General features: G+C 40.7%; 1 protein-coding gene across 4 annotated transcripts in view; it reads right to left on the reverse strand.

The window, feature by feature from the left end:
* The window catches only part of SPAG1 (sperm associated antigen 1), an 84,864-nt gene that overhangs the window by 11,791 nt on the left and 47,606 nt on the right, over positions 1–25,467 (reverse strand). For 3 of the 4 annotated variants that reach the window (XM_086694909.1, XM_086694910.1, XM_086694911.1), the window contains 7 exons: positions 21,411–21,563; positions 16,900–17,063; positions 13,380–13,512; positions 11,398–11,524; positions 2,495–2,650; positions 1,154–1,525; positions 69–1,051 (listed from right to left, as the gene is read on the reverse strand). In XM_086694909.1, the coding sequence (XP_086551035.1) occupies positions 920–1,051; positions 1,154–1,525; positions 2,495–2,650; positions 11,398–11,524; positions 13,380–13,512; positions 16,900–17,063; positions 21,411–21,563 (1,237 nt within the window). In that variant the 3' untranslated portion in view covers positions 69–919. Of the gene's footprint in view, positions 1–68; positions 1,052–1,153; positions 1,526–2,494; positions 2,651–11,397; positions 11,525–13,379; positions 13,513–16,899; positions 17,064–21,410; positions 21,564–25,467 lie in introns of those variants that run through there. The other variant, XM_025922710.2, reaches the window with a different exon arrangement.

Below are 25,467 nucleotides of genomic sequence, written 5' to 3' on the forward strand. Positions count from 1 at the left end.
TTCTCAAGACAGAATGCTCCAGAAAAAGAACTTGATAAAAACTATAGCAATAAATGACAGTACACTGATAGAGACCTGAATGTTTTATTGTAAGAAATACCTTTACTTTGACCCAGTTAACAAAGGAGATTTTAATAAGACTTCACTTTTCCGTTGAGGGAATAAATTGGGGGGAGGGGGTGGGAAAAAAGGGTGAAGACAACATCTAAACGTTGGGGAAAATGTGGAGGGGACAATGCAGGCTTAGTCTGCTTTTATACAGTTGTTTGGGAAACCGCACTTTAAAATCTAGTAAAAAGTAGTAAGTAGTAGAAATTTTTGCCTATTTTTGTTCTTTAATTATTAGGCAATGTTTCCACGTAAGAAAAGAAGTTCTCTTATAGCTCTAAGTTAATAATTTATTTAATAATCATTTCATATTGTAAGATTTAAGTGTTACATTTCACCTTAGTGGATTGTAATCCAGAAGTAGTATAAAATAGTATTTATATATATATCATAGCAGGAAATAAAGGTGATATAATAATCACTGTTAATGATTTTCACTTTTAAAGAAATACACTTCTATCAAACTTAAGAGGAATCCTTTATGGCCCAAAGGAATGGAACTCAAATTTTTAACGAGTTATTAAAAGAAAATTTAGAATATAAATTAAAACGTACTTGAACAAGTTCCAAATATACTTATTATTAAATATAAAGATGTTAGCTCTGGTACGTAGGAAAATATTTACAACTAATAAAAGCATATCGTAGAATATACATGTTCTCTATATAAAAATACATAAAATATTTTACAGTCCAAACCAAAGGATCTTTTCGAAACCACGTTTTATCCATGCAACGCTATTACAATACCATCCCATTAGCACTACTGGAACTCATACATGCATGGAAGAAATCGAACAATAGCCTTGATTTAAAGCTCATACTTCCTTCTTAGGGCCTGTACATCTTCTAAAGTATAATGTTTGTTTGGTGTGTCTGAGAGGTCATCAAAGAGCTGTTCAATTTGCTCCTTTTGGCCCTTGCTGATTAGTGTCAACATCATCTGGAAGAAGGAGAAAAACTGTATTAGCTCCATTTAAAAATGAACATTTTAAAGTTACAGATACCCTAAAACAAAAATCAGTATCTCTGTTTTGCCACTTACCTTGAACCTTTCTGCTTTACTTAGATAGAAAAGATGCTGATACACCAAAGAAGGATCTTTCCCAATAAGATTATTTTTCAGAGACTGAATGAGGAGGAGGAATGTATCCCCTTCAAGTTTGTTACTCAACAACACTGGCAAATCTTTCGGTTCAGTGACGGCTAAAAGGTGTGCACAGGCCTCTTTATCGTTCCTCGTGCTGATGGCATTTATAACCTGACCAAATTCATAGGCATTGGTAGGCCTGGCGATCGGGAGTGTTTCACAGTATGCTGGTGGCCCATTGGTTGTGTCCTCCTTCCTGGTGGCAAAGCAGTCATTGGACACCTCCTCAGAGGTCCTTTCAGGCTCTTCTTCATGGCCTTCGTTCACCTTCATGAGGAAAAAAAAATTATACTGTGACACAACAGCCACTGCACAAATTATTAAAATGGGAAAGAACTGAAAAACACTGGTAGACTCTATTTTAGTCAAATTCTAAGTGAAAAAAGTGTATACTTTATAATGAATAGGAAAACCTACTCTTTTTAGGAAGTGTTAAGTATCCATTCATGAAAGTATGTTTTTAAGTTTAAAAAATTTTTGACACTGAAAATATGATCATGAGGTTTAGTTTTCTATGAAAGAAGACCTATAACAACTTTACCTCTTTTTCGTGACAAATATTTCCTCACATTTAACAGAGACATGAACTTAAAATATTTTTTCTTCCCTCCTTGGAAAATACTTCTAGTTTCTCTCACATATTCGCCTCTTACTCTTAGCGGAAATGTATGATAAATGGGATATGATATTTGCATCCACAAGGACACAGGAATTCATGAGCTGACATTCTTCACGGATGCCAAACGAAAAAGCTAGAGTGCAAGACACGGAGTTTGATTCTGGGATACTCCAAAATCTCCGATTAGGCCAGTCTTGTTTCAGAGTGCTAAAAAGGTCTCGATCAATCAAAAAAATCCCTATGGGGTATGGCTGGCAGGGCCACTGACACTGAATGAGTCCTGTCAGGATTCTCCAGGTGTACCCTGAAGCAAACAGGCTTCCAGAGCAATCTGGAGCAGAAACAATGCAAACTATAGGCCAGGTGGGGGTGGCTGGGGGAGAGAAAGGAGAAACCTCAGGAATGCAGACTCCCAGTACCCTCGATGGACACAAGCTGGGATCTACAGTGGCTAATTATAGCAAAGGAAAGTTTTGTCTTTATAACTGGTTAAAATGCCTTTACTGGACATCCAAGTAAAAAGAAAATAATTTTTTTTTGTAGAACTCAGAGAAATAGGATTTTAGCATCTACGAAATCCCCAAAGAGTACTTTCAAAGTTAATCAAATACAAATACCTCTTGAATTTCAATTTTCCTTCTCTCTTTTTCTTTGTTGAATGATGCATTATCCTTAAGGAGTCTGGTTACCTCTTCCAGTTCCATCTTTGCCTCAATAATACTTGAATCCAGCAGAAGAACTTTATTGAGATCGTTTAAACTTTTCTGATAATCCTGAAAGTAGAAAGGCAGAGAAAATAATTTTTATGACAAAAGAAGAGGCACAGATTAACCCAAGCAGGAGTGAGACTGAGGGGCGGAGTGGTGCAGAATGTGTGCGGTGGGCTCCCTGTAGTGCCCAGATTACAAAGTCAGGCCCACAAAGTAGTCTCGGACTGAAATATTAAAACCCATAAAAGCGAGCACAGAATCTGGAGTTCTTAGACTCCAGTTCACTTGTGTATCACAATCATCAATCCTGGATGTACAGGAGGCGTTTGCTGTCTGCGAAATGAACGAACAGCCTCATGTTAGTACCTACCTAAAAAACTGGAAGGGGGCGCCTGGGTGGCTGTTGGTTAAGCGTCCGAATCTCGATTTCGGCTCAGGTCACGATCTCACGGTTCATGAGTCTGAGCCCAAGTCAGGCTCTGTGCTGACAGTGTGGAGCCTGTTTGGGATTCAGTCTCTCTGCCTCTGTCTTTCCCGCCCCCACCAAAATAAACTTAAAAAAAAAAAAAGAACAAAATCCTACTTATTTAACCTCTTGAGTTTCAGTTTTCTCATCTTTAAGGATAACAAAAGCTTTCCTACTCGAGTTTTCACAAAGCTGTACCTAGCATAAATGAAGTAGTAATACGAGCGGTTTTAACTTTCATAAAGGGTGATACAAATGTCAGCTGTCACATCGTATCCTGTACCATAAAACCCTTCAAAGTTGTATACTGTTCAAATAGGCTAGCGTCGACATTTATTCTTCCATCGAGTCAGACAATACGCTGGGAGAGGTTGAGGGCAAAGAAAAGGCATCTAAACGCATAGCAGAATGTGGTAGCTGAGACAGAGGCCACAAAATCAGTCTGATGTGACAGGCCATATTCTAGAACTACAGACTACACCAATGTTCTGATTAAGCCAAAGTTGATTCTGTGAGGAGGCAAAGAATTGCAATGATGTATAACCTCCCTAAGTATTCATGACCTACCAATAACGGCCTGCTCTGGAGGCTGGGGCACAGGAAGCTAAGCTTGTGATTACGTGATGTTCCTGGAGGACTAGCTGTGATGCCACATCCCTTCTCCCTCTGTCCAGCAGGACACTGCAGCAAAAGTGATTTGTTTAAACAGATAAACTTAAATCTGCTCAAATTCATTAAAAAGGGTAAATTGTTTACAAACGATAGTACATTATAAACTATTAGGAACAAATCACATACCATTGTGTCACAACAGTACAGCTGGAACCAGCTACAGAAAACCCAAATGACACCGTATTTCCATCCTAAGTGTTCATGCTAGGAACCATACCGAAAGGCAAGCAAGTGGGGCAGCAGGGCAAGCTGAGGTAGTTCCTGCTAACTCTGACCATTCTCAGCATTTTGAAAGTATTAGTTTACTCTCACAGCAGCCCTGTACATACTAACTTCTGCCCCATTTAAAAGGTCAGGGAACTGAGGCACAGAGAGATAATTCTTGGGATGATCGAGGCAGCAATGACCAGAAAGTGAACGGGAATACAGTTGTGGAATCCTAGCGAGAAGCCTGAAAACAGATTTGTGAGCTACAGCCTTGGAAATGAAAGTCCACCAGTCACAGAGTCAGTATGTATGGTTTTTCAACCCATTCAAGAAAAATCTATGCATAAAGAGCAATCTGTCTGGTTGAAGGAGACCTAAGAAAATAGGAAATACACTTCGATAAGAGTTAAAACAGAGGCGAGCAAATGTAAAGAGAAAAAGAGCCAGGAAAGTGGAGACACTGGAAGACAAGGGCCCGCGGGCCAGATCCCAAAAATGGTCACGCAGCCTGGCCCTGGCCCTTATGGAAGTTTCTGTCTTATGAAGGGAAACAATATAAAAAAGTAAACAAATGAGTAAGTATGGACTATCACTAATGCAAGTAAGAAAACCAAGGTTTCCGATGATACTAACGAGGAGGAAGGAGTCTTTTTTTAAATTTTTTTTTTTAACGTTTATTTATTTTTGAGACAGAGACAGAGCATGAACAGGGGAGGGGCAGAGAGAGAGGGAGACACAGAATCTGAAACAGGCTCCAGGCTCTGAGCTGTCAGCCCACAGCCCGACGTGGGGCTCGAACTCACAGACTATGAGATCATGACCTGAGCCGAAGTCGGACCTTCAACCGACCGAGCCACCCAGGCGCCCCAAAGGAGTCGTCTTTTGACACAGTTGTCAGAGAACACAAGACCTGAGGACAAACAGCCACGCGGGAAGGAAGAGCAGAGCATACACAAAGAGAAAAATATGGCTCTGGCAAAAAGGAAGACGTTCAAAGTTGCTAATTATACCATTAGGCCTTAAAAAATATATATACAATCACATGTGTTTGTGATAATATATATATTAATAGATGCACTTAAACTGTAATAAGAGTTATGTTACTTTTTGATATTTTTGGCCTTCTAGCATACCCAATTAATTGGCTGCAAATTCCTTAATGCAAGCACGATGTCTTATTTACCACTCCGCTCCCACAGTCTAGCACGTACGTAAGCGGCACTCGATTAAAGAAAGAAATTCTAAGACAAATACCATATGATTTCATTCACATGTGGAATTTGAACAAATGAACACAGAGGGTGGGGGAGGAGGCAAACCAAGGAAGACTCTTAACTCTGGAGAACAAACAAACTGATGGTCACCAGTGGGGAGGTGGATGGGGGTACAGGTGAACTAGGTGTTGGGGATCAAGGACCTAGGCGCTTACTGTGATGAGCACCAGGTGTTACACTAAGCGCTGTATCACTAAATTCTACACCTGAAACTAGTATTGCGTTGTATGTGAACTGAAATTTAAACAAAAACTTGGGGAAAAAGGAATTCTAAGTGAAAGCCCCATGATTTTTAAAACTGGCATGTGTGTGCGCGTGCTACTAACTATAGGCAGGGCACCTGCTCCTCGTGAGCCTCTGCGCCAGCCCCTCCCAGACACGCCAAGGAAGTGGATCCAGGCATGACTTCTGGTGCGTTTTGTAAGCAGTTGTCGCTTTTGAAGATACTGAAACTAAATTCGCTTGGCACATAACTCAAACTACAGGACATATAAACAAAACTGCAAGGAAATCAAACCAGAAAAACAAACTGCCAGCCTCATAATCTAGTGGGTTGGATTACTCAAATTTGGGATCATCTTTCTGCAGAGTACAATTTCTAGAATGCATTCCAAAGGAGTATAAAAAGTCTTTCGTTAGGTACACCTCTCACATTGTGTCAGGAAGACAAGTTCCAAGAGTCAGGCAACCAGCCTGGAGTAAACCTGCTCTAAGAGTCTGGAAACGCATACACTCGTGAGTCATCACACACACCTACCCTCACGTACCTGAATTCATCAAGCTCAGAGAAAGCTGAGGGAGTTTTGAAGAAGCCTCTCTTAATTCATGGTGCCACATACCATCTAAGGAATCTATACATGAGGTTTATAAATGAGCGTGTTGCTAACAAAAAAAAGCAGGAGTCGGGTCGGGGTGGGGGGGTGTCAGGTCACGTGCGCACCGTGCCATAAACCTGCAGGGAAGGTGGCGCACCCCAGCTCCATGAAGACGGGAGTTCCCGTGCTCAGGACCCCTCTGGACCTGGGCCGACACACCTCTTTACCCGGCTGTTCATCTGCATCCTTTGTAACAAACTGGGAGGGGCGACAGGGAGGGCAGGCAGCTGCGTGGCTCCAATGGTCTGGAGGTCACCGCACAGTCTCCACGCGGCAACCTCAGTGCATGTGCGATGCAGAAAGTCCTGACTCCTCAAGGAGCAACGAGCACAGCTCATATGCTGCACTGTAGAAAAACATGACCGCCCTCTCCCAACAAAACCAGGTTTTACAGAATATATTTTTAGTATTTCCCCGTCAGTGATGGGCAGGAACTAAAAGAATTACCTCAAACTCAGTAACGTCAAACCTAACTATCCCCCTCCCCACTTAAGCCTCTCCCTCCTCCTGAATACCCTCCATTATTGCACTGCACCACTCAGCTACCCAAGCCAGTAACCCTGGAGGTACCACCTTTGTTCCTTCCTCTGTCCATCTGCTCAGTAGGTCCTGTCGACTTTACCTTCAAACGACCTTCAGTTACTTCAGTTAATCTCTCTGTTACGGGCTAACTGTGTTCCCCTCCTAAAAATTCCTATGCTGAAGTCTTAACCCATAGCACTTTAGAATGTATGCTTCAGAATGTAATTTGAAGACAGGTTCTTTTTCATTTTTTAGAGAGCGAGCAAGCAAGTGTAAGCGGGGGAGAGGCAGAGGGGGGAGAGAGAGAATCCTAAGCAGACTCTACGCTGTCAGTGCCAGAGCCTGATGGAGGGCTCAATCCCATGACCCCGGGAACCATGACCTGAGCCGAAATCGAGAGTTGTACGCTCAACCGACTGAGCCACCCAGGCACCCCTGGGGACAGGTTCTTTAAAGAAGTAATCAAGTTAACGTGAGATCATTAGGGTGGGTCCTATCCAATATGACTGGTGTCCTTAAAAAAAGAGGAAAGTGGAAGACAGACATATACAGACAGAAGACAACGTGAAGATACAGGGAAAAGACAGCCAACCGCAAGCCCAGGAGAGGGGCTAGAACACATCCTTCCTTCACAGCCCTCAGAAGGAGCCATCCCTGCTGACGCCTTAATCTCAAGATTAAGAACCGTAAGAACTCTAACAAAATAAAGTTCTGTTGTTTAACCCGTGATGTGGGTACTTTGTTATGGCAGCCCCGGCAAACTAATAGGCCTTCTCTCTTCCCTCTGCCATTACCTTCCTTCAGGCAGCTGACCTGGTAGCTTCTAACCAATCTCCCTACTCCGTGCTGGGTCCCCAGTGATCCACCTTCCACACTGCTGGCAAATCTGACCCATTGTGCCCTCCTTGACCACATAGCCTTTAGGGGTTCCCACCACCTTCAGGATCAAGCCTAGTCACCACAGCATGACCCTCGGGCCTTTCATGATCTGACCATCTCTCTCCATCCCCACTCCTACTCACGGCTGGTCTCTTGCTGTACCAATTCATGAACAAGTTCATAACATGTGGGCGGGGAAAAATCATAGCAGCTATATTAATAGCCCCAAACTAGAAACAGCTGAATGTAATTAACTGGTGAATATGTTAAAAAAAAAAAGTTGTGGTATAATCAGTAATAAAAATTAGCAATAAAAAAGGAACAATTCCTGGGGCGCCTGGGTGGCTCAGTCGTTTGGGCATCGGACTTTGGCTCAGGTCATGATCTCGAGGTTCATGAGTTCAATCCCCACATCGGCTCTGTGCTGGTGGCTCAGAGTCTAGACCCTGCGTCAGATTCTGTGTCTCCCTCTCTCTCTGCTCCTCCCCTACTCACGCTCTGTCTCTCTCTCTCTCTCTCTCTCAAAAATAAATAAAAAACATTTTAATAATTTAAAAAAGAAACAATTCCTAATATTCACATAATACAGATTAACTCTCAGATGCTATGCTGAGCAAAAAAAAAAAAAAAGTCAAACAGTAAATTCTATAGGACTATGTTTATGTTACTGTCAAAAAGAAGCAAAACTAATCTACAGTGATAGAAACCAGATGAATGGCTGCCTGGGAGTGGGGGCAGAATAAGGGGAATAAAGAAAAATGGGCATAGGGAATTTCCTAGAGAGATGTAAATAATATTTACCTTGACTGCAGTGATGGCTACACGAGAATTTACATTATTCAAAAGTCAATGACCAAATTAAGAAAACAATTCTACTTATAACTGCATCAAAAAGAATAAAATACCTAGGAATAAATTTAACCAAGAAGGTGAAAGCTTTGCACATTGAAAGCTATAACACACTGATGAAACAAACTGAAGAAGACAGAAATAAATGGCAAGACTTTCCATGCTCATGGATGGGAAAAAATAATACCTTTAAAATGTTTACCCTACCCAAAGCAATCTATAGATTCAATGCAATCCCTATTCATAATTCCAGTGGCATTTTCCACAGAAATAGAATAAACAATCCTAAAACTTACTATATGAACCACATAACACCCCAAATAGCCAAAGCAATCTTAAAAAGGAACAAAAAGCTGGAAGCATCACACTTCCTGATTTTAAACATTACAGGGATGCCTGCGTGGCTCAGTTGGTTAAGCGTCCAACTTCGGCTCAGGTCATGATCTCGCAGTTCACGAGTTTGAGCTCCACATCGGGCTCTGTGGTGACAGTTCAGAGCCTGGAGCATGGTTTGGATTCTGTGTCTCCCTCTCTCTCTGCTCCTCCCCTGCTCATGCTCTGTCTGTCTCTGTCTCTCTCTCTCAAAAATAAATAAATTAAAAAAAAAAAAAAAACTACATTACAAAACTACAGTAATTAAAATAGTATGGTATTGGCATAAAAACAGACACAGAGATGAGTAAGACAGAACAGAGAGGTCAGAAATAAAAAGCCATGCATAAATGGTCAACTAATTTATGACAAAGGGGCCAAGAATTCTCACTGGGGAAAGGACAGTCTTCAATAAATGCTGTTGAGAAAACTGGACCACTGTCTTTACACTACACACAAATATCAACAAAAAAAAGATGGACCAAACTTGAACATAAGACTTGAAACCATAAACTACTAGAAGAAAACATAGGTGGTAAGCTCCTTGATGCTGGTCTTGGGTTTTGGATTTGATGCCAAAAGCAAAGGTAACAAAAGCAACAATAAACAAGTGGACTACATCAAGCTTCTGCACGGTGAAGGAAACCATCAACAAAATGAAAACTACCAAGTGGGAGAAAATATCTGCAAATCCTGTATCTAATAAGCAGTTATCCAAAGTACACAAACAATTCACAGAACTCAATATCGAAAAAATAATCTGATTAAAAAATGAGCAGAGGAACTAAACAGACATTTTTCCAAAGAAGACATACAGGTGGCCAACAGGTATATGAAAAAATGCTCCACATCACTAACCAGCAGGGAGATAGAAATCAAACGCACAATGAGGTATCACTCTTGTCAGAACGGCAATCATCCAAAAGATAAGAGATAACAAGTGCTGGTGAGGATGTGGAGAAAAGGGAACCCTCGTGAGCTATGGGTGGGAATGGAAACCGATATAGCCATTATAGAAAACAGTTATGGGGGCGCCTGGGTGGTTCAGTCGGTTAAGCGTCCGACTTCAGCTCAGGTCACGATCTCGCAGTCTGTGAGTTCGAGCCCCGCGTCAGGCTCTGGGCTGATGGCTCAGAGCCTGGAGCCTGCTTCCGATTCTGTGTCTCCCTCTCTCTCTGCCCCTCCCCTGTTCATGCTCTGTCTCTCTCTGTCTCAAAAATAAATAAACGTTAAAAAAAAATTAAAAAAAAAAAAAAAAAAGAAAAAAAAAGAAAACAGTATGGAGGCTCCTCAAAAAACTAAAATAAGACTACCATATGATCCAGCAATTCCACCTCTAGGTATTTATCTGAAGGAAATGAAAACATGAAATCTGCAAGACCTCTGCACTCCTGTGTTAACGACAGCAATATTTACAACAGCCAGGACATGGAAACAACCTAAGTGTCCATCAATGAATGAACACATAGAAAAAATGTGGTCTATTTACAGTCATACAAAAGAAGGAACTCCTACCATTTGCAACAACATGGATGGCTCCTGAGGGCATATGCTAAAAGTGAGGTAAGACAGAGAAAGGCAATTACCTTATGACTGCACTTGTACGTGAAATTTAGAAAACAAGACCAAAAACAGAACTGAATTTACAGACACAAAGAACAAACTGGTGGTTGTCAGAGGCAAGACAAAGGCTGGGGAGTAGGTGAAATGGCTCAAAAGGCACAAACTTCCAGTTAAGAAAGAAAGAACTCATTGGATATAATGCACAGCATGGTGATACAATAATATTGTATTGCATATTTGAAAGTTGCTACAAGCATAGATCTTAAAAGTTCTCATCACAAGAAAAAAAATTTCAACTATGTGTGCTGATGGGCTGCTAACTAGACTTACTGGTGATCACTGTGCAAATCAAATCATTGGGCTGTATACCTGAAACTAATACAATGTTAGTTGTCAGTTGTATCTCAATTTAAAAAAACCTCTAAAGAGAAAAAAATTAAAAGATGTGAAAGCTTACAATGTGTGAATTTCATTGTATTAGACCCTAATCAAGTTGATTTTTAAGAAATAACAATTTCAAGAAATGCCATAGCCCAGTATGTTCTGACTTTTCTTTGTGACATTACTTTGTACAAATATGTACATTCATTCAAGTTTTCCATGCAGAAGAATCAGCCTAAAGAAAAGTGTAATTATACAATACTTTCTTTGCAAATAATGGTGTGGTTTTCTTAGAGAAGAATGCCACTCTAAAGCAGCCAGTTTAAGGCCCAAATCACCAATCTCTGATGTCTCTACCAACTTTCACTTGGTGAACCAAGCTTCCGTTCTGATGCCTTCCTCCCACCCCACAGACACCTGAATCCTTTGGTGGAGGAATCCAGTGGTTGCCTTCAGTGATTCAGTAACAAACCTTCCTGTTCCATAAAATGGATCTGTCATTAACTAACAAAAGTCCTCGGAAAATCCAGAAATAAAATAATAATTTTTGAGCTGGAAGGAATCTTAGAAAATATCTAGCTCCACATTAAAGGTAGGGGAAATCTGAGGCCTATTCTAAGCTTTCAGGATTGGTTAGCAAAGAACCAGGATTAAATCCCACGATAATCTCACTCCCAAGATTCATGTTCATAAAAACCACATATTGTTTTCAGAGCTGAAATTTACTTATTAAAATGAAGATTTCCTCACCTTGAGTCCTTTATGAGCCAGAGCTCGTCTGTAGCACGCTTTTACATTCCTGTTATCTATCTCAAGTGCCCGATCACAATCCTGCTTTGCCTCTTCAAATTGGCACAGCTTCAAGTAACACAGAGCTCTGGTAGAATGTAATTATGAAAGCAATTACGTATTATGAAATGCAAAGACAACACTATAAATTTAGATAGTTAATAACAATCAGAACATAGCTCAAAAAGTCTGTTGGCTGTCTCATTGAAGCCTAACATTTTATTCTAATTATGGCATTTTCTTGCAATATACATAATTATGGCACTGGGGATACAACTGCAAACAAGTACAGCTCAGGCCCCTCAAGAAGGCTATAGTCTAAGTGGAAGAGACAATTAAAATAAGCAAACATAATAAAATCTGAACAGGATGCTCTGGGAACACACAGCTGAGAATCTTACCAGATCTGGTGGGGCTGAGGCAAAGGCAAGAGTAATCGGGGAAGACTTCCCAGAAGAAGTTACATTTAAGTTGAAGCCCAGAGTAGGAGGTGAGAATTATCCAGTGTGAAGGCACTGGGCTGAGAGTTAAGATGCAGGAGGGGAGAGGGTGGCCAATGGCCCAGCAACGGCAGAGTCTCACAGTGAAAGACAGAGAGCAAGGTACTCTTGATGAACTAAGTGCCATATGGCTGGCTGGGTGCAGGGATGAGGTAGAAGGGCGGTCAGGCCAGACGGGGAAGAGCAAGGAGCCTGAGCTTTATCCTGAGCTTCCAGCAAGTCCACCAATGGGTTCTCAAATAGGGGCTAACATGTTCACCATGTTTTAGGAAGATTAGTCGTGCTGCAATTCAGAGAATGAGACGAGAGGGAACAAGTCTGTTCTGTGGAGGGGGTAGCAGACATCTCGGAGAAGACAGTGGTGATGGGACATGGGTGAAGAGGAGGGCGGAGAGAAAGGCTCCCCCAAGAGGAATTTAGAAGTAGGACATCTGAGCTTGCAGACACACTAGGAGAGGGACACATCGGTCAGGAAGGCAGAGAGGAGCGGAGTGCTTAGGTCTGGAGCCCACACAGAGATTTGTGGGGGACACAACTGAAAGGTAATGGAACTGAAGGGAGGATGCAATGGCTCAGAGAGCATGCAGAGTGAAAAAGGGACCTACCTACACCTTCAGAACCCCGAGAACGGCTGGGAAAGAAAGGCCCATAGAGGAAGAAAAGAGCCAGGCAAGTGAGTGTCTGCACTGATGCCAAGAGGAGAGGCGGTTTCCAGGAAAAACTGAGTGGCCATTAATGCCCAGAACCGCAGAGACTGAACAGAAGAAGAGTAGAAAACTACCTGTTGGAGTTAATGACAAAATTTTTAGCAAAATGGGTGCCAACAGAGGAAAACATGTACAAAAACAAAGCAGTGAGAAGTTAAATTAAAAAGAATTCATCTGAAATAGCTAGGAAATCTTGTGCTGGGAGTCCCTGCTCTTTAGGAACTAAGCCTTCTTCCTCATCACCCCAGACTCTACTTACTCCTAAGATTCCCCAATCACCAGATTTCTAGAGCGATCTTTTACCATTATGTGGTATAGATGGCCTCTAAACAGCTTTCCAGAACAATCTGCCTATTCCTGCTATGCACTGAAGGATGCTGGTCCCCTCTCTTAGGACTTCAAGAGAAAAAGGACACTTAAGAACTAGTTTGAAAGGGAGGTGACTCCTGCTCCTACACGGAGGATGATGTGCAGACCTGACTAAGCCACAGTGGGTCCAAACGGCCAAGACGGGACAGTGCAGCAACGTCAGGGCGGCGAGGACGGCCTGCGGAACCTGTGTCGCAGACCAACCAGACGCCCAGCCCGCCTCACCTAGGACCTAAGAATACTCACCTAGGACAATATGCTATATAAATTGTCAAAATGATGGGAAAAAAATTCGGCAATTAATTTGTATGTTTTAATAAAAAAAAAAAATGAACGTAAGAAATACATAAAGTTACAAAGAACTTGCCTGTTTGTATAAATGGCACATTCCTTGTTGTTAATCTTTAAGCATTCAATGTATTTACTAAGGGCATCTTTATAGTTTTTGTCCTTTACACATTGATTTCCTTCTTCTTTAAGGGTTTTAAACATTTTTTCATCTATGGGACACCCCCCAAGGGGAAAAAAAAAAAAGACGAAGGATTCATATAAGCACCTCTACAAAATCTTCAGTACATCTGTAAGTAGATATTCTATTGCAAATTAACCTGACCACACATACCATGCAGAGCTGAAGTCTACGTGGAACAAAACTTGGTATACAAATTAAAAAGACAAATTGGCTGTAAGTAAAAATTACACAATTATTACAATATTTTTTCAAATTAGAAAATAAAATATAAGTAATTATATTATTTTATCCATACTGGTATGTCCTCTGCTGAAGATACAAACATCTACAGTGTTTGGTGGGAAAACTATTTCATGAAAAATGAACAAACAAACCTGTTCATGCCTGAGGCAGACATCTGGCCCCGCATTTCCTTGGAAGATCACACCTCCTCCACCCTCTGTCCTGTAGTTTAGGTAAAGCAAACCAAACCGTACCCTAGCCCTACCATTTGGAGTAATCTTTATTTTTTTACTAATCAGCACATTATATTTCTTTAGCCACAATAATCTAATTGGTCAGGGATGGGCCTATGAGAGCCAATAAGATACACTTAAGATTTCTGTGGCAGCTTCTGAAAATTCTTGGCTCTTTCCAGTGGAAAATGAGGAGGAAAGGAGGAGCTATTCTGCCATCCGATGACACAAGGGGAGAGTCTGTGTGTCTAAAAATGGGCTGAAAAGAGCAAGAGAGAGGTCAAGATAGAGAGCTAAATAAGAATCTCCGAATCCCAGGGGCGCCTGGGTGGCGCAGTCGGTTAAGCGTCCGACTTCAGCCAGGTCACGATCTCGCGGTCCGTGAGTTCGAGCCCCGCATCAGGCTCTGGGCTGATGGCTCAGAGCCTGGAGCCTGTTTCCGATTCTGTGTCTCCCTCTCTCTCTGCTCCTCCCCCGTTCATGCTCTGTCTCTCTCTGTCCCAAAAATAAATAAACGTTGAAAAAAAAAAAATTTAAAAAAAAAAAGAATCTCCGAATCCTGAATCCAACCATCCCTGCAGCTACATTACTTGCGGACTTTTCCATGGTACAAGCCAGTAAACAACCTTTATTGCTTAAGCCATAAAGGTTTGGGTTTTCTGTTATCTTCAAAGAGAGAGTCCCAACTATTACCATTACCTGTTATCATGCAGTGATCATGGCTGACTCTCTGTTTAGGATCCATTTCCCCTTCCTAAGAGTGCCTTGATATTCATTCAGCTATCACCCCTCTCCTATTAACCCCAGGTGTTCAGGGGAAGCTGACTCCACTGATCAAGAACTCAGGCTTAAGCCAATCCAGGCAGGCCATTCCTTCATCATAGGGACTGGCTCAGGAATGGACACATGACCCATTAGAGTAACTACCATTAGATTCTGGGCCAAGAAAGGAACAGGATAAAAAAGCTAGGGTTTTAGGTGTAACGTATTTTCTCATTGTTAAATTAATGCCACCCAAAGCAATGGCGTCTCTCTCCCTTTAGACATTCTTAAGTGCACACATGAAGCCTAAAACTGCTGCAGTTCTATTATTTTCCATCAGAACTTGAGCCCTGATGAGCTGTGCCTGGTTTTAGGGCCTGCCTGAGCCCTTTCAGTTCCATGAGCCAAAGCCATTCCTTACAACCTGTCAATAGATTTTCTGTTACTTGCAATCAAAGTTTTTTAACACACATAAAGTATGAATATCTAAAGTTTTAAATCTGTGTAAATTACCCAATGGAGTCACCTGATATAAAAATCCATAAATTAAAATTTAAAATATCTTTAAATTTTATAATCTAAAAATCTTAACACACTAAACTTGTAATATAAACTTGGAATATTAACAATAATCTTATTTGTCCCCTGCACAATGGCATGAAGTAGTAACTTCTCATCTTTTACTTTAAATCACAGAATATTAAAAAAAAATTTTTTTAAGTTTATTTATTTATTTAAAGAGAGAAAGAACGAACAGGGAAGGGGCAGAGAAAAAGGAAGAAGAGAGAGAATCCCAAGCAGGCTCTGCACCGTCAGCACAGAGCCTGACACAGGGCCTGAACTGCTGAAACCTGAGATCACGACCTGAGTCAAAACCGAGAGTCAGACGCTCAGCCGACTGAGCCACCCAGACATCCCAATCACAGAGTATTTCTAATGTGTCATGTTTCAAAAGATCTCATACAATGGGGCCAATGACACTCCCCATAAATCTAGCATATATAAGCCCTAAAACATAAACAGAGTATTATTCTGTTTTAGGGCTTATATAACTTGCTGAAAAACTTTCCTTAAGCTTTTCCTCCCCCAGTGTTTTTAAACCTTCGGTATCTATTCTAATAATCACATAAAAATGAACAGAAAGAGCTGATTATACTTGTGCTTATAATTAGCTATCCCATATCTATGGTACAGTTAGTATATTCACTCTGTTAACAAACAGCTACCCTTTACTGACCAAATGATTTGTGCGAGGCTCTAATGGCAAACTCTAGAAAACCAGAGAGCCCCATGATTTTCCAAGGACTGCTAAATAATCATAAAGCCCTGGGGCACCTGGGTGGCTCAGCCAGTTAGGCTTCCAACTCTTGATTTTGGCTCAGGTCACAATCTCACCCCAAGTCTGCTTGGGATTCTCTCTCTCCCTCTCTCTCTGCCCCTCCCCTGCTGGCACACGTGCGCACGCTCTTTCTCCCTCTCTCTCAAAATAAATAAATAAGCATTTCAATAAATAAATAATCTTAAAGCCTCAGCAGATGTTCCCTGCATCTTCTTTCTAGTCAATGAAGAGGGTGAGGGTCTAAGAGAAGCCACTGGAACATCATGACTCAGGAATCTCAGGGTGTCTACAAGATGAGGCTCAAGGAGATATACAGAGTTCCTAAGCAGGCAGGAGAAATGGGGCCTCAATGGCTTTACGCAGAAAGCAAGAGTGAAGTCAACACTTATTAAACACTGTACAACGTGATGAGGTAGGTACTAAGGGAATGCAGATATGTTAACAACTATGATAGAAGGCAGAAGAAAATACCTGCTAGATATTTACATTGTAGGATTTTACTTTATTATTTCAAACACACCAATCTTATTATTTTAGCCCTGCCACATATAGGCATAGTAGTAAACTAATGCTACTTCTTTTTCTTATTAATAATTATGCTAACTTAACCTTTATTATTTTGCATGCACATCTCCATTTATTCCTAAGAACTCCATTAGATAGTTACATTTCCTCCTTTCATACACACTAGGACACTGGATGCATGAAACAACTTAAGACTAGTTAGGGGGAGAACAGGGTCTTAACTTAAACCTGGGTCTGATGCCTGAGTTCATGTCCTTCTCCTTCTGCTTTACCGAGAAGATATACACACAGCTCAAGACAACCCGCACAAGAAAGGATTGTAGGCCTCCCCTACCTGTGATGCCAGGCTGGGAATGGCTACAGGAGTCTCCCACTTGGTCTGGGGGTGTCTCTGTGGCAGGCTGCCAAGCTAAATGCGTGGAAGTGGGCACAGCAGGAATGGGTGACAGCTTCTCCCGCCAGCTTGGTCCATCCAGATTCATTAAAATTCTTGTTATCCTAAAAAGAAAATGAATTTTCTTGATTAATCATGCCATTTGTTTTTTATATCCATGAAGCTCAAATCAAGAGTAAGATTTACAAACATTGCATTTGTGTACTTCCCTGCAGAAAACAGTCTTAAGCTGTCTGCTGTCCACAGACCTTTAAATGGTCTTTAGAAGGACTTTTAAAAGTTGCCAAAAACTATGTTAACTTTAGATCCTTTTTGTAGAAGAAAAAAGTGAAGGCCTTTCTAACTGGTTCAAAAAATATTTTTAATGTATATGCAATAAAACTGTATTTTTTTTGAAAAAGTGAAAAATAAAAGCAAAATTTAGAAGGCCTAAAAGAAACGTCTTGCATAACATTTAATGTAATTGTTAAATTGATAATGTATTACTCTGGAGAATAACCAAAAGCACTTCAGAATTTCTATGCCCAAACCATACACCAAAGACAGGTGTTCAAGACTAGCTGCCGAAAGTGATGAGGACAAGCTGTAATGTGGAATGCTGTTTTTTCTTAAAACATTTCCATATTGCTAAGATACTCTTACCTTGTATTTTTTTTTGCCTCTAAAATTATCCATTAACTATGTTTTCAAACACATAATGATGAAGGGACAAGATACTGGAGTCTAATACAAGGGCCCTTGTATTACTGACATTTACTCATGACCATCAAAAGGTTCAGATTAACATCTCCGATTATCACTGTGTCATCATTTTAAACACACAAAATATATTTAGATTTAAAACAAAATTGAATCATGTATTTGAAATGAAACTGGTTTCAAAAAGGTGTGCCCCAGGGCACCTGGGTGGCTCAGCTGGCTGGGCATCCGACTTTAGTTCAGGTCACGATCTCACAGTTTGTGAGTTCAAGCCCCGCATCGGGCTCTGTGCTGACACCTAAGAGCCTGGAGCCTGCTTTAGATTCTGTGTGTGTGTGTGTGTGTGTGTGTGTGTGTGTGTGTCTGACCCTCCCCAGCTCACACTGTCTCTCTCCCTCTCTTTTTCAAAGATAAACAAACATTTTTAAAAAATTAAAAAAAAAAAAAGGTGTGCCCCAAGACTGAGAAGGTTTACTGGTAATTAGGAGAATGCATTCAAGTTAGTTAACTCAATAGTACTTTTTGTGCGAATAGTTTTTATTTATCTAGACACAAATACAATGCACATACTTTTTCCCCAGTTTTTTAAACTGAAATTTCAGTTATGCTGAAATTGGTTATGCTAACCAACTCTCACATATTTTGGTGAAAAAAAATTTTTTTTTGAAAAATAATGTAAAACCACCCACAAATGCAGAAAAAAAAAAAGAAAAGTTTTAGAAAAAAGAATTTTCAAGCAAAACTTGTATTACCAGCAGAGAGGAAGGAAGAAGCAGCTGAAAAGAGATGATGTGTTGCCAGGGAGTAAATAAGTATATGCAGGGAAATTTAACATATAAGATTCCTGGAGAGGAAGAGAGGAATATGGTTAATGGAAGACAGAAACAAAATAAGCACAGATGTTTAAACTGGGAAAAAAAAAAAAAAAAAAAAAAAAAAAAGCTGTTGTTGCTCACATGGAAAAGCATAAATATGGGATTCATGAAAAGGAACAGTGAAATTTTAAAAATTGATATTTTATAGAAGAAATACAGCAAAAAAAAGCCTCCTCACCTTCTTATAAAACATCAGTAAGAACCAATTAAAAAAAACTTACAAGTCAATCTATGTAAAAGGACCTTCATGAGAACATATAAAAAGTATAACACAATCCTCAAAAAGTTTAAACATAGAATTCCCATATGACCCAGCAATTCCACTCCTGAGTATACACCAAGAGGAACCAAAAACAGGTATATAAACAAAACCCTATGCACAAAATGTTCAAAGCAGGCCGTTCACAACAGCTCAAAGATGCAAACAACCCAAATGTCCACCATCTGATGAATGAACGAACAAAATGATATATATCCATATGATGGATTATTCAGCTATAAGAAGAAATGAAGCACTCACATATACTGCAACAAGAATGAACCCTGAGAACACTGTGTAGGTGAAAGAAGCCAAACACAAAAGGTACCTCCTCTAGGACTCCACTTATAGGGACTACCCAGAATAGGGAAGTCCATAGACAGAAAGCAGATTAGTGGTTTCCAGGGACTGGGATAAGGGAAAATGAGTGATTGCTTAATGGGAACAGAATTTCCTTTTGGGACGATAAATGTTTTGGAACTAGAGCGAGGTGGTGGTTATACAACATGTGAATGTGCTAAAAGGCCACTCAATCGTATATTTTAAAATAGTTTTCCCTTCTGTGAATTGTACTTCACTTTTAAAAACTATATAGTGCAGCAGGTTCAGAAATGTAATTACAGCCTGTCAGATATAGATTTCTCCCTTCAGACCTTCCAGCCTATCACTGTGAACTGTTATTTCCTAAAATACCTTTCAACAGGCCTTTCCTCTCTGTCAGCTACTTCAGGGGCCTTCCCAACTTTGTTTCACAAGAACCTCTAACCGTGAGAGGATTCTACTTTCCCCAACTACCTTGGATATGACCAGACAGAGGAGGTCGGGCAAATTCAAAGCAGAGCACAGGAGTGAATTACGCTGTTAGGGAATGACTTCATTCAACACATTTTACTGAGGATATTTACTGTATGAGGTACTTCAACTACAGAGATGGATAAAACACAATTCCTGACCTCACAGAACTTCCAGGAGAATGAGAGAAAAATAATTTTACAAAAAGAGAGGGACAGAGAATTTACAAATAATATGGAAGCTGTGTAATAAAAGGCACAGTGTTCTGGGGTCACTGGGAAGAGAGCCTGAAATACATGTATGGTGAGGCAGGAGGTGGGTGTATCTGTGAAAGTCACTTCCTAGAGGAAGCAGACCCTCTCCTGATAGACAGGAAGGAATTAACTAGACAAAAAAGAAGAAAAGTACCTTCAAGCATATATGTGGCAGTAGATGACACTTTGGCAAGGCAGCTGTGCCACAGGGCAAATGGCTGGAGAGCTCCCACGTGATGCTGCCTGATTTTACAAGATCAAGATCAAAGAGTCTGTGAATGCCCAAGGTTCCAGCTAGCCCCACTCTAGATCCAATAAACAGTATATATCCCTTTTAGACAGGTTCCACGTGACCAGAGAGTGAACGTTCCAGGAGATGGCCATTGGCTCTACATACAGATCTTTCCAACAGTTTTCTCCAAAGTGTGGTGAAATAATGTAGGAAGGTAAGGCATGATTTTATAAAATGAATTAATCCAAAACATGCCACTCTCATTTCCTAAAATTTTTCTCAAGGTCTCCTCATGTCCCATCAGTGCTCTTCAAAGACCACCTCAGGCACTCTCTCTCCAACAACTGAGGTCTACACAAAGGTGGCCTGGCCTGTTAACCCCCACCTTCCTAACCATTTTTCACAGTTGGAGATAACCTGTCTTGTGTTTTTTTCATCTAACTATATTCTGGTTTGCTTAAATACAGAGACTATATTATTTTTCCCCATTTTGTCTCTTTAGGTGGTGGGGGGGTGGGGGACATGGTACACTAGACCAACACGGGGCACAGCATAACGCACATGATTATACTTTGGACAAATGGAATCAGAAAATATTATACATAATTAGAAATATTGCCCAACTAGTAATTTTCAAATTTCACCTGAAAGCCATTTGAAGTCTGGAAATTCTTACCTTCCCATGCTCACTCAGGGGGTAAATAGGTCATAATATAAATTAGATCCAAATTCTTTGCTATTTCACCATTGTAAGTTAATACTCATCCTAGATGAGTGTCTAAAGGGCATATAACACAAATATCTAGCAGGCTCATGAAGACATCCGTTCTCCTGAGGAGAAACAACAGATATGTTTCCACTGACAGATGTGGTGCCAATGAGCATGTGCAAACCCTGTAGGAGAAGAAGATTCAACATGGCAGTTTTCACTACATTTTTGGATCCTGTCCTATAATTAGTACTGATTTACAACATCACTGAAAACACTTCCTAACTCCACAGATATTTATAAATACTGAAATTAAATGCTGTGCGCTCAGAACAGCAAAGATCTGTACCCTAAGTTAAAAAAAAACCATAATTACTGAACAGCAATAAATGGACCAGGAAACAAATACAAAGGTGTCAGAGGACAACTCAAAATGTACTGCAGGACAGTTAGAAATTAAGTTATAGAGAAAGAACTGTTTGGTTTTGATGGGAGTGAGAGAAGGCGATCATTCATGCAAAGTAAATAATAGAACAGTCTACACTTTGGTAGTTCTTGCAGGTGGGGAAGAGAAAAATGTAGCTCCATTGTAAAACAACTAGACCTCAGGCACTGCTTCGGGTTAGGTTACCTGTTAATACTGTCATTCGCTAGCTGGATTGTGCAGTCCATTTGCAACACCGTTTTATAATCCACATAAGCTTTCTGATACTGCTCTAAAGTTTCATAGGCCATTGCTCGTCGAAGAAGAGGTTTGATGGAGAATGGATGAAGTTCCAGAGCCCTAAAGACAAAAATATTACATGTCACTTGTTCTGAAAATTACTTTTTAACTTATACTAACTGAACGTACACTACGGTACCGGACTCTCAGAAATATTTTTATGTATCTGCCAGTCCATATTGGGGACCTAGGAACATACTAGAAAGGCAAACTCAGAGTAGAAGAGCAATCAAACTTGCATACCTCATTTCAAACAGTTCCAAAGCACTCTGGCATTTACTCTTTCCCCCACTGAGCCTGAGCTCCCTGGCAGCAGGCAATGTGTCTCACCCCCTCCAATGCCCCTCCCCTCCCCTGTGCCCTAACAGAGCCCACTGTGGCACCAGGTACAAAGTAGGCTTTCAAAAGATTGTTACTTACTGATGGATTAAAAGGAAAATTTTTATCTACACCTATGTGTTTAACAAGGCACCTTAGCACAGAACCACAGAAGCTTGCAATACATTTTGAAAATCAGCTCTCTGAACTTCATACAGTTTATTATGATTTACTTGCTGCCAAAGGGCTTAAAAAATAAACTGGAGGGAATCAAGGAAGTATATGAGAATTCCTTATAAATCATGAATTTTCATCTTGCACTTTTTAGGCTAGAAGTATTTCTAACATCACTAGAACATACAATCAAAAGATTGAATTTATGAATGAAAACTATCATACTTAGTTTTAACAAACTTAACTAAAATTGTAAAGTATGGTGTGCACAGATCCTCGGAAAAGCCCACTTTCTATATAACCCATGAGTGAGCATCTGCTGCACCAGACTGTCCACATTGGGGACGGCAGGTCTGCTCTTCTGGTTAACTCTTCTGTTCCCTGCAGCTTATAGATCAGCTGCAGGGAAAGCACGAGTGAGGGCTGCTTTACTTTTCCTCCAGCAGTCTTGGGGATCTACTGTCTATTCCTGTCTACAGTGACCTGGCAAAGAGCAAGCTCTGACAGGACATCTACCGTGTGCTGGTCACTGTAGACATTCTCACAAGCCGGCAGGGTAAACAGTCCCACGTTCATTCTGCAGGTGAGGGGATGGAGAGACACGGGGCCATCTGCCCACATGTCAGTTCTTTTGAATTTAAGCTTCAGGAAAGCAAGGACACTGCCTGTCCTAAGCACCACTATATTCCCAGTGTGGAGATCAATGCCTGGGCCAGAGGAAGCACTTCCGCAAACACCCGATTGAACCAATGTTCTTTCTACCACAAAACAGTGCAAAAACACTATAAATAAAGGAACTTCACTGGAGTCATCTGCCACTGGGACTCCTTCACAATTCTCCACGTCATACTCAACTGCACGTGTGGGTGCACTCCCGGGCTGTGTACCACAGAGGCTGTCATTAATTAGCTTCAGTTCTTTAAAAAATAACACATTTTGTTCCACCCAGGTGTTAGGATTATGGGTTATTTTAATGATCTCCTTCGTACTGTACTGGGTTTTAAAATTTTTTTCTATAACACATACATATTACTTTTGTAAACAGTAAAAGTTACTTTATTTTATTTAACTTAAAAAAATTTCTTCTAACATTTATTTATTTTTGAGAGAGCACAATAGGGAGAGGGGGCAGAGAGGGAGCCACGGAATCTGAAGCAAGCTCCAGGCTCTGAGGTATCTATACAGAGCCCAACGCAGGGCTCGAACTCACAAACCGTGAGATCATGACTTGAGTCGGATGCTTAACCGACTGAGCCACTCCAAAAGTTATTTTAGAAATTAAGATCAAGTAAAAGCTTTTAAACACTAGAAAACAGATCTCTGAGCATCAGGATCTATCACTAGTACCACTGCCTTAAATCTAGCTTAGTTTCACGCTTCGGGGATATTAATGGCATGAAGAGGGATTGTAAATACGTGTAATACTTACACAACTACCTCATTTCCCCACAACTACCCCATTTCACCACAGACTTCCAATGCCCAAGGTGCTATTTAGCCACTCAAGACGGATTTGAGGTAGGCGTGGAATGTAACACTGCGTGAGATGATGCATTTAATTTTTAGCACTCCCAGCCTAGTAAATGCAAGGTTTTTTCTCTTTAACCACAAGCCTGAAAATGAATACGAGCTTATAAATGGAAATTCTGCTAAGAAAAAAAAAAAAGGCATTCATTCATAAAAACACAGAGAATTTTTAAACCAGAGCTTACAAAAACTTAACTATTCAAATTAACACTTTTAAGGCCCTACAGAGTCTTCTAATTTGAAGCTTGGCAGAGAGCAGCAGAGGAGCAAAAGCGAAGAATTATCAGGCAACATTCATTTTTATTGAGCCTGTCAAAACACCCTTGATGGAAAGTCACTGAAAGATATTTTGGTATAGTTTAGAGAACCCAAAAAAGTTCTCTGGCAGATGGGAAAAGTGAAGACTTTTTTTTAGGTGATAAAGAATCCTGAGAACAGACGACAAAGGTAATTTCTAGGATAATGGTTTTAAACTTCAGCTTAGGCATCATAACCTTGTTTCATGGCTCACCTGGAAGTCTAAAAGAAACATGGAGATACTGTGGCCAGGAGACGGGCAGGGCCCAGAGCTCCCTGAGCTCTCCCAATACCCCTTACACTCCCAGTAGTGATTCTCCCAGCACACCCCGGGACAAACCTTAGAGCAAGTGCTTCAGAACAGGCCCCAGGAATTCAGACACATAAAATCAAACATTTTCTTCCCAAAATGCATACAAAGGTATAGATCATAGGTCAATCTACGAAAGCTAATTCATAGGATCCCCTCCGCTCCTTATTTTAAAGTTTGCTCCCGTGAGTTTTTCTTTTTCAATGTTTGACTACAGCTACCACTTGCCTTGTAATAAGGGCTCATGGCAGAAAAAACAACTCTCCAAAGAGCAGACAATTAAGTGAAAAACTAAATAGGCTTCCATTAAAATGTATGCAATCTTCTTGAGATGAAAAGAAAATACAGTCCTATTTCTGCTACTAAATGATTCCTAGTTCACACAGATTTAAATACATTGATTTCAACATGTTCGCAAAAGCCAATCATGGTTTCTCTGGCATTAAAACGAGTTTGAGACTCACCGCTCTGGAGTAAAATTATCTCATACCCCTTATGTTGGGACTCATAAACCAGGTATCAAGAAAACACAGAAATAGGTCGGCCTCTACGGAGGTCAGCACTGACCAGCAGAGCAGGATTCCTTGGCCTATAACACAGCTCTTATCTAAGGACATCTTAAATAAACCACTGCCACTTCCCTCCCCAGAAGGCCATCTCCTGCTCTTCTTCAAGACAAACCTCCATTCTAGCCTCCCTAGACACCATGGCTGGAATCCCATCGTTGACTTCCTCCCAGATCGACACTGAAACACAACAAATTTTATGTCTGCCACCTTAAACCATCTCACTTAAGGATAAAGTGAGTCCATTTGTTTTGCAGTGGCCCTAACTATAGGGGTCTCAAGTTTTTGTTTTTTTACAGTTTAGTTTTTGAGAGACAAAGACACACACACAGCGTCAGTTGGGGAGGAGGGGGACAGAAGCCCAAGCAGGCTCCGTGCTGTCAGTGCAGAGCCCAACTCAGGACTTGATGTTCGAACCATGACATCATGACCTGAGCCAAAAGTCAGACACTTAACTGAGTCACCCAGGCACCCCTAGGGGTCTCAAGTTTTAATTAAAGTCCTGAACTTGCTTACTGCAGGAAGACCTAAGACCAATCTGAAAGGTATTAGCAACAGACACTTGAGCTACAAGGTTCATAACTGCAAATCACAATGTGCTTGATATTCCACAAATTCACATGGTCTTGTTGGTTAGTTATGGGCAGTGGTGAATGTTGAACAACCGGCTCTCCTCCTAGGGAGAAAACCCCAGATTTGTGGGATTTGCCAATTTTCACAGTATTAGTATGCCAAACAAATTGGTAGATTTCAAGCTACCAATTTGACTTCA

Source organism: Puma concolor, chromosome F2 (assembly GCF_028749965.1).
Source record: "Puma concolor isolate L17-30 chromosome F2, mPumCon1.1.hap2, whole genome shotgun sequence".
In the NCBI taxonomy this organism is placed as follows: domain Eukaryota; kingdom Metazoa; phylum Chordata; class Mammalia; order Carnivora; family Felidae; genus Puma; species Puma concolor.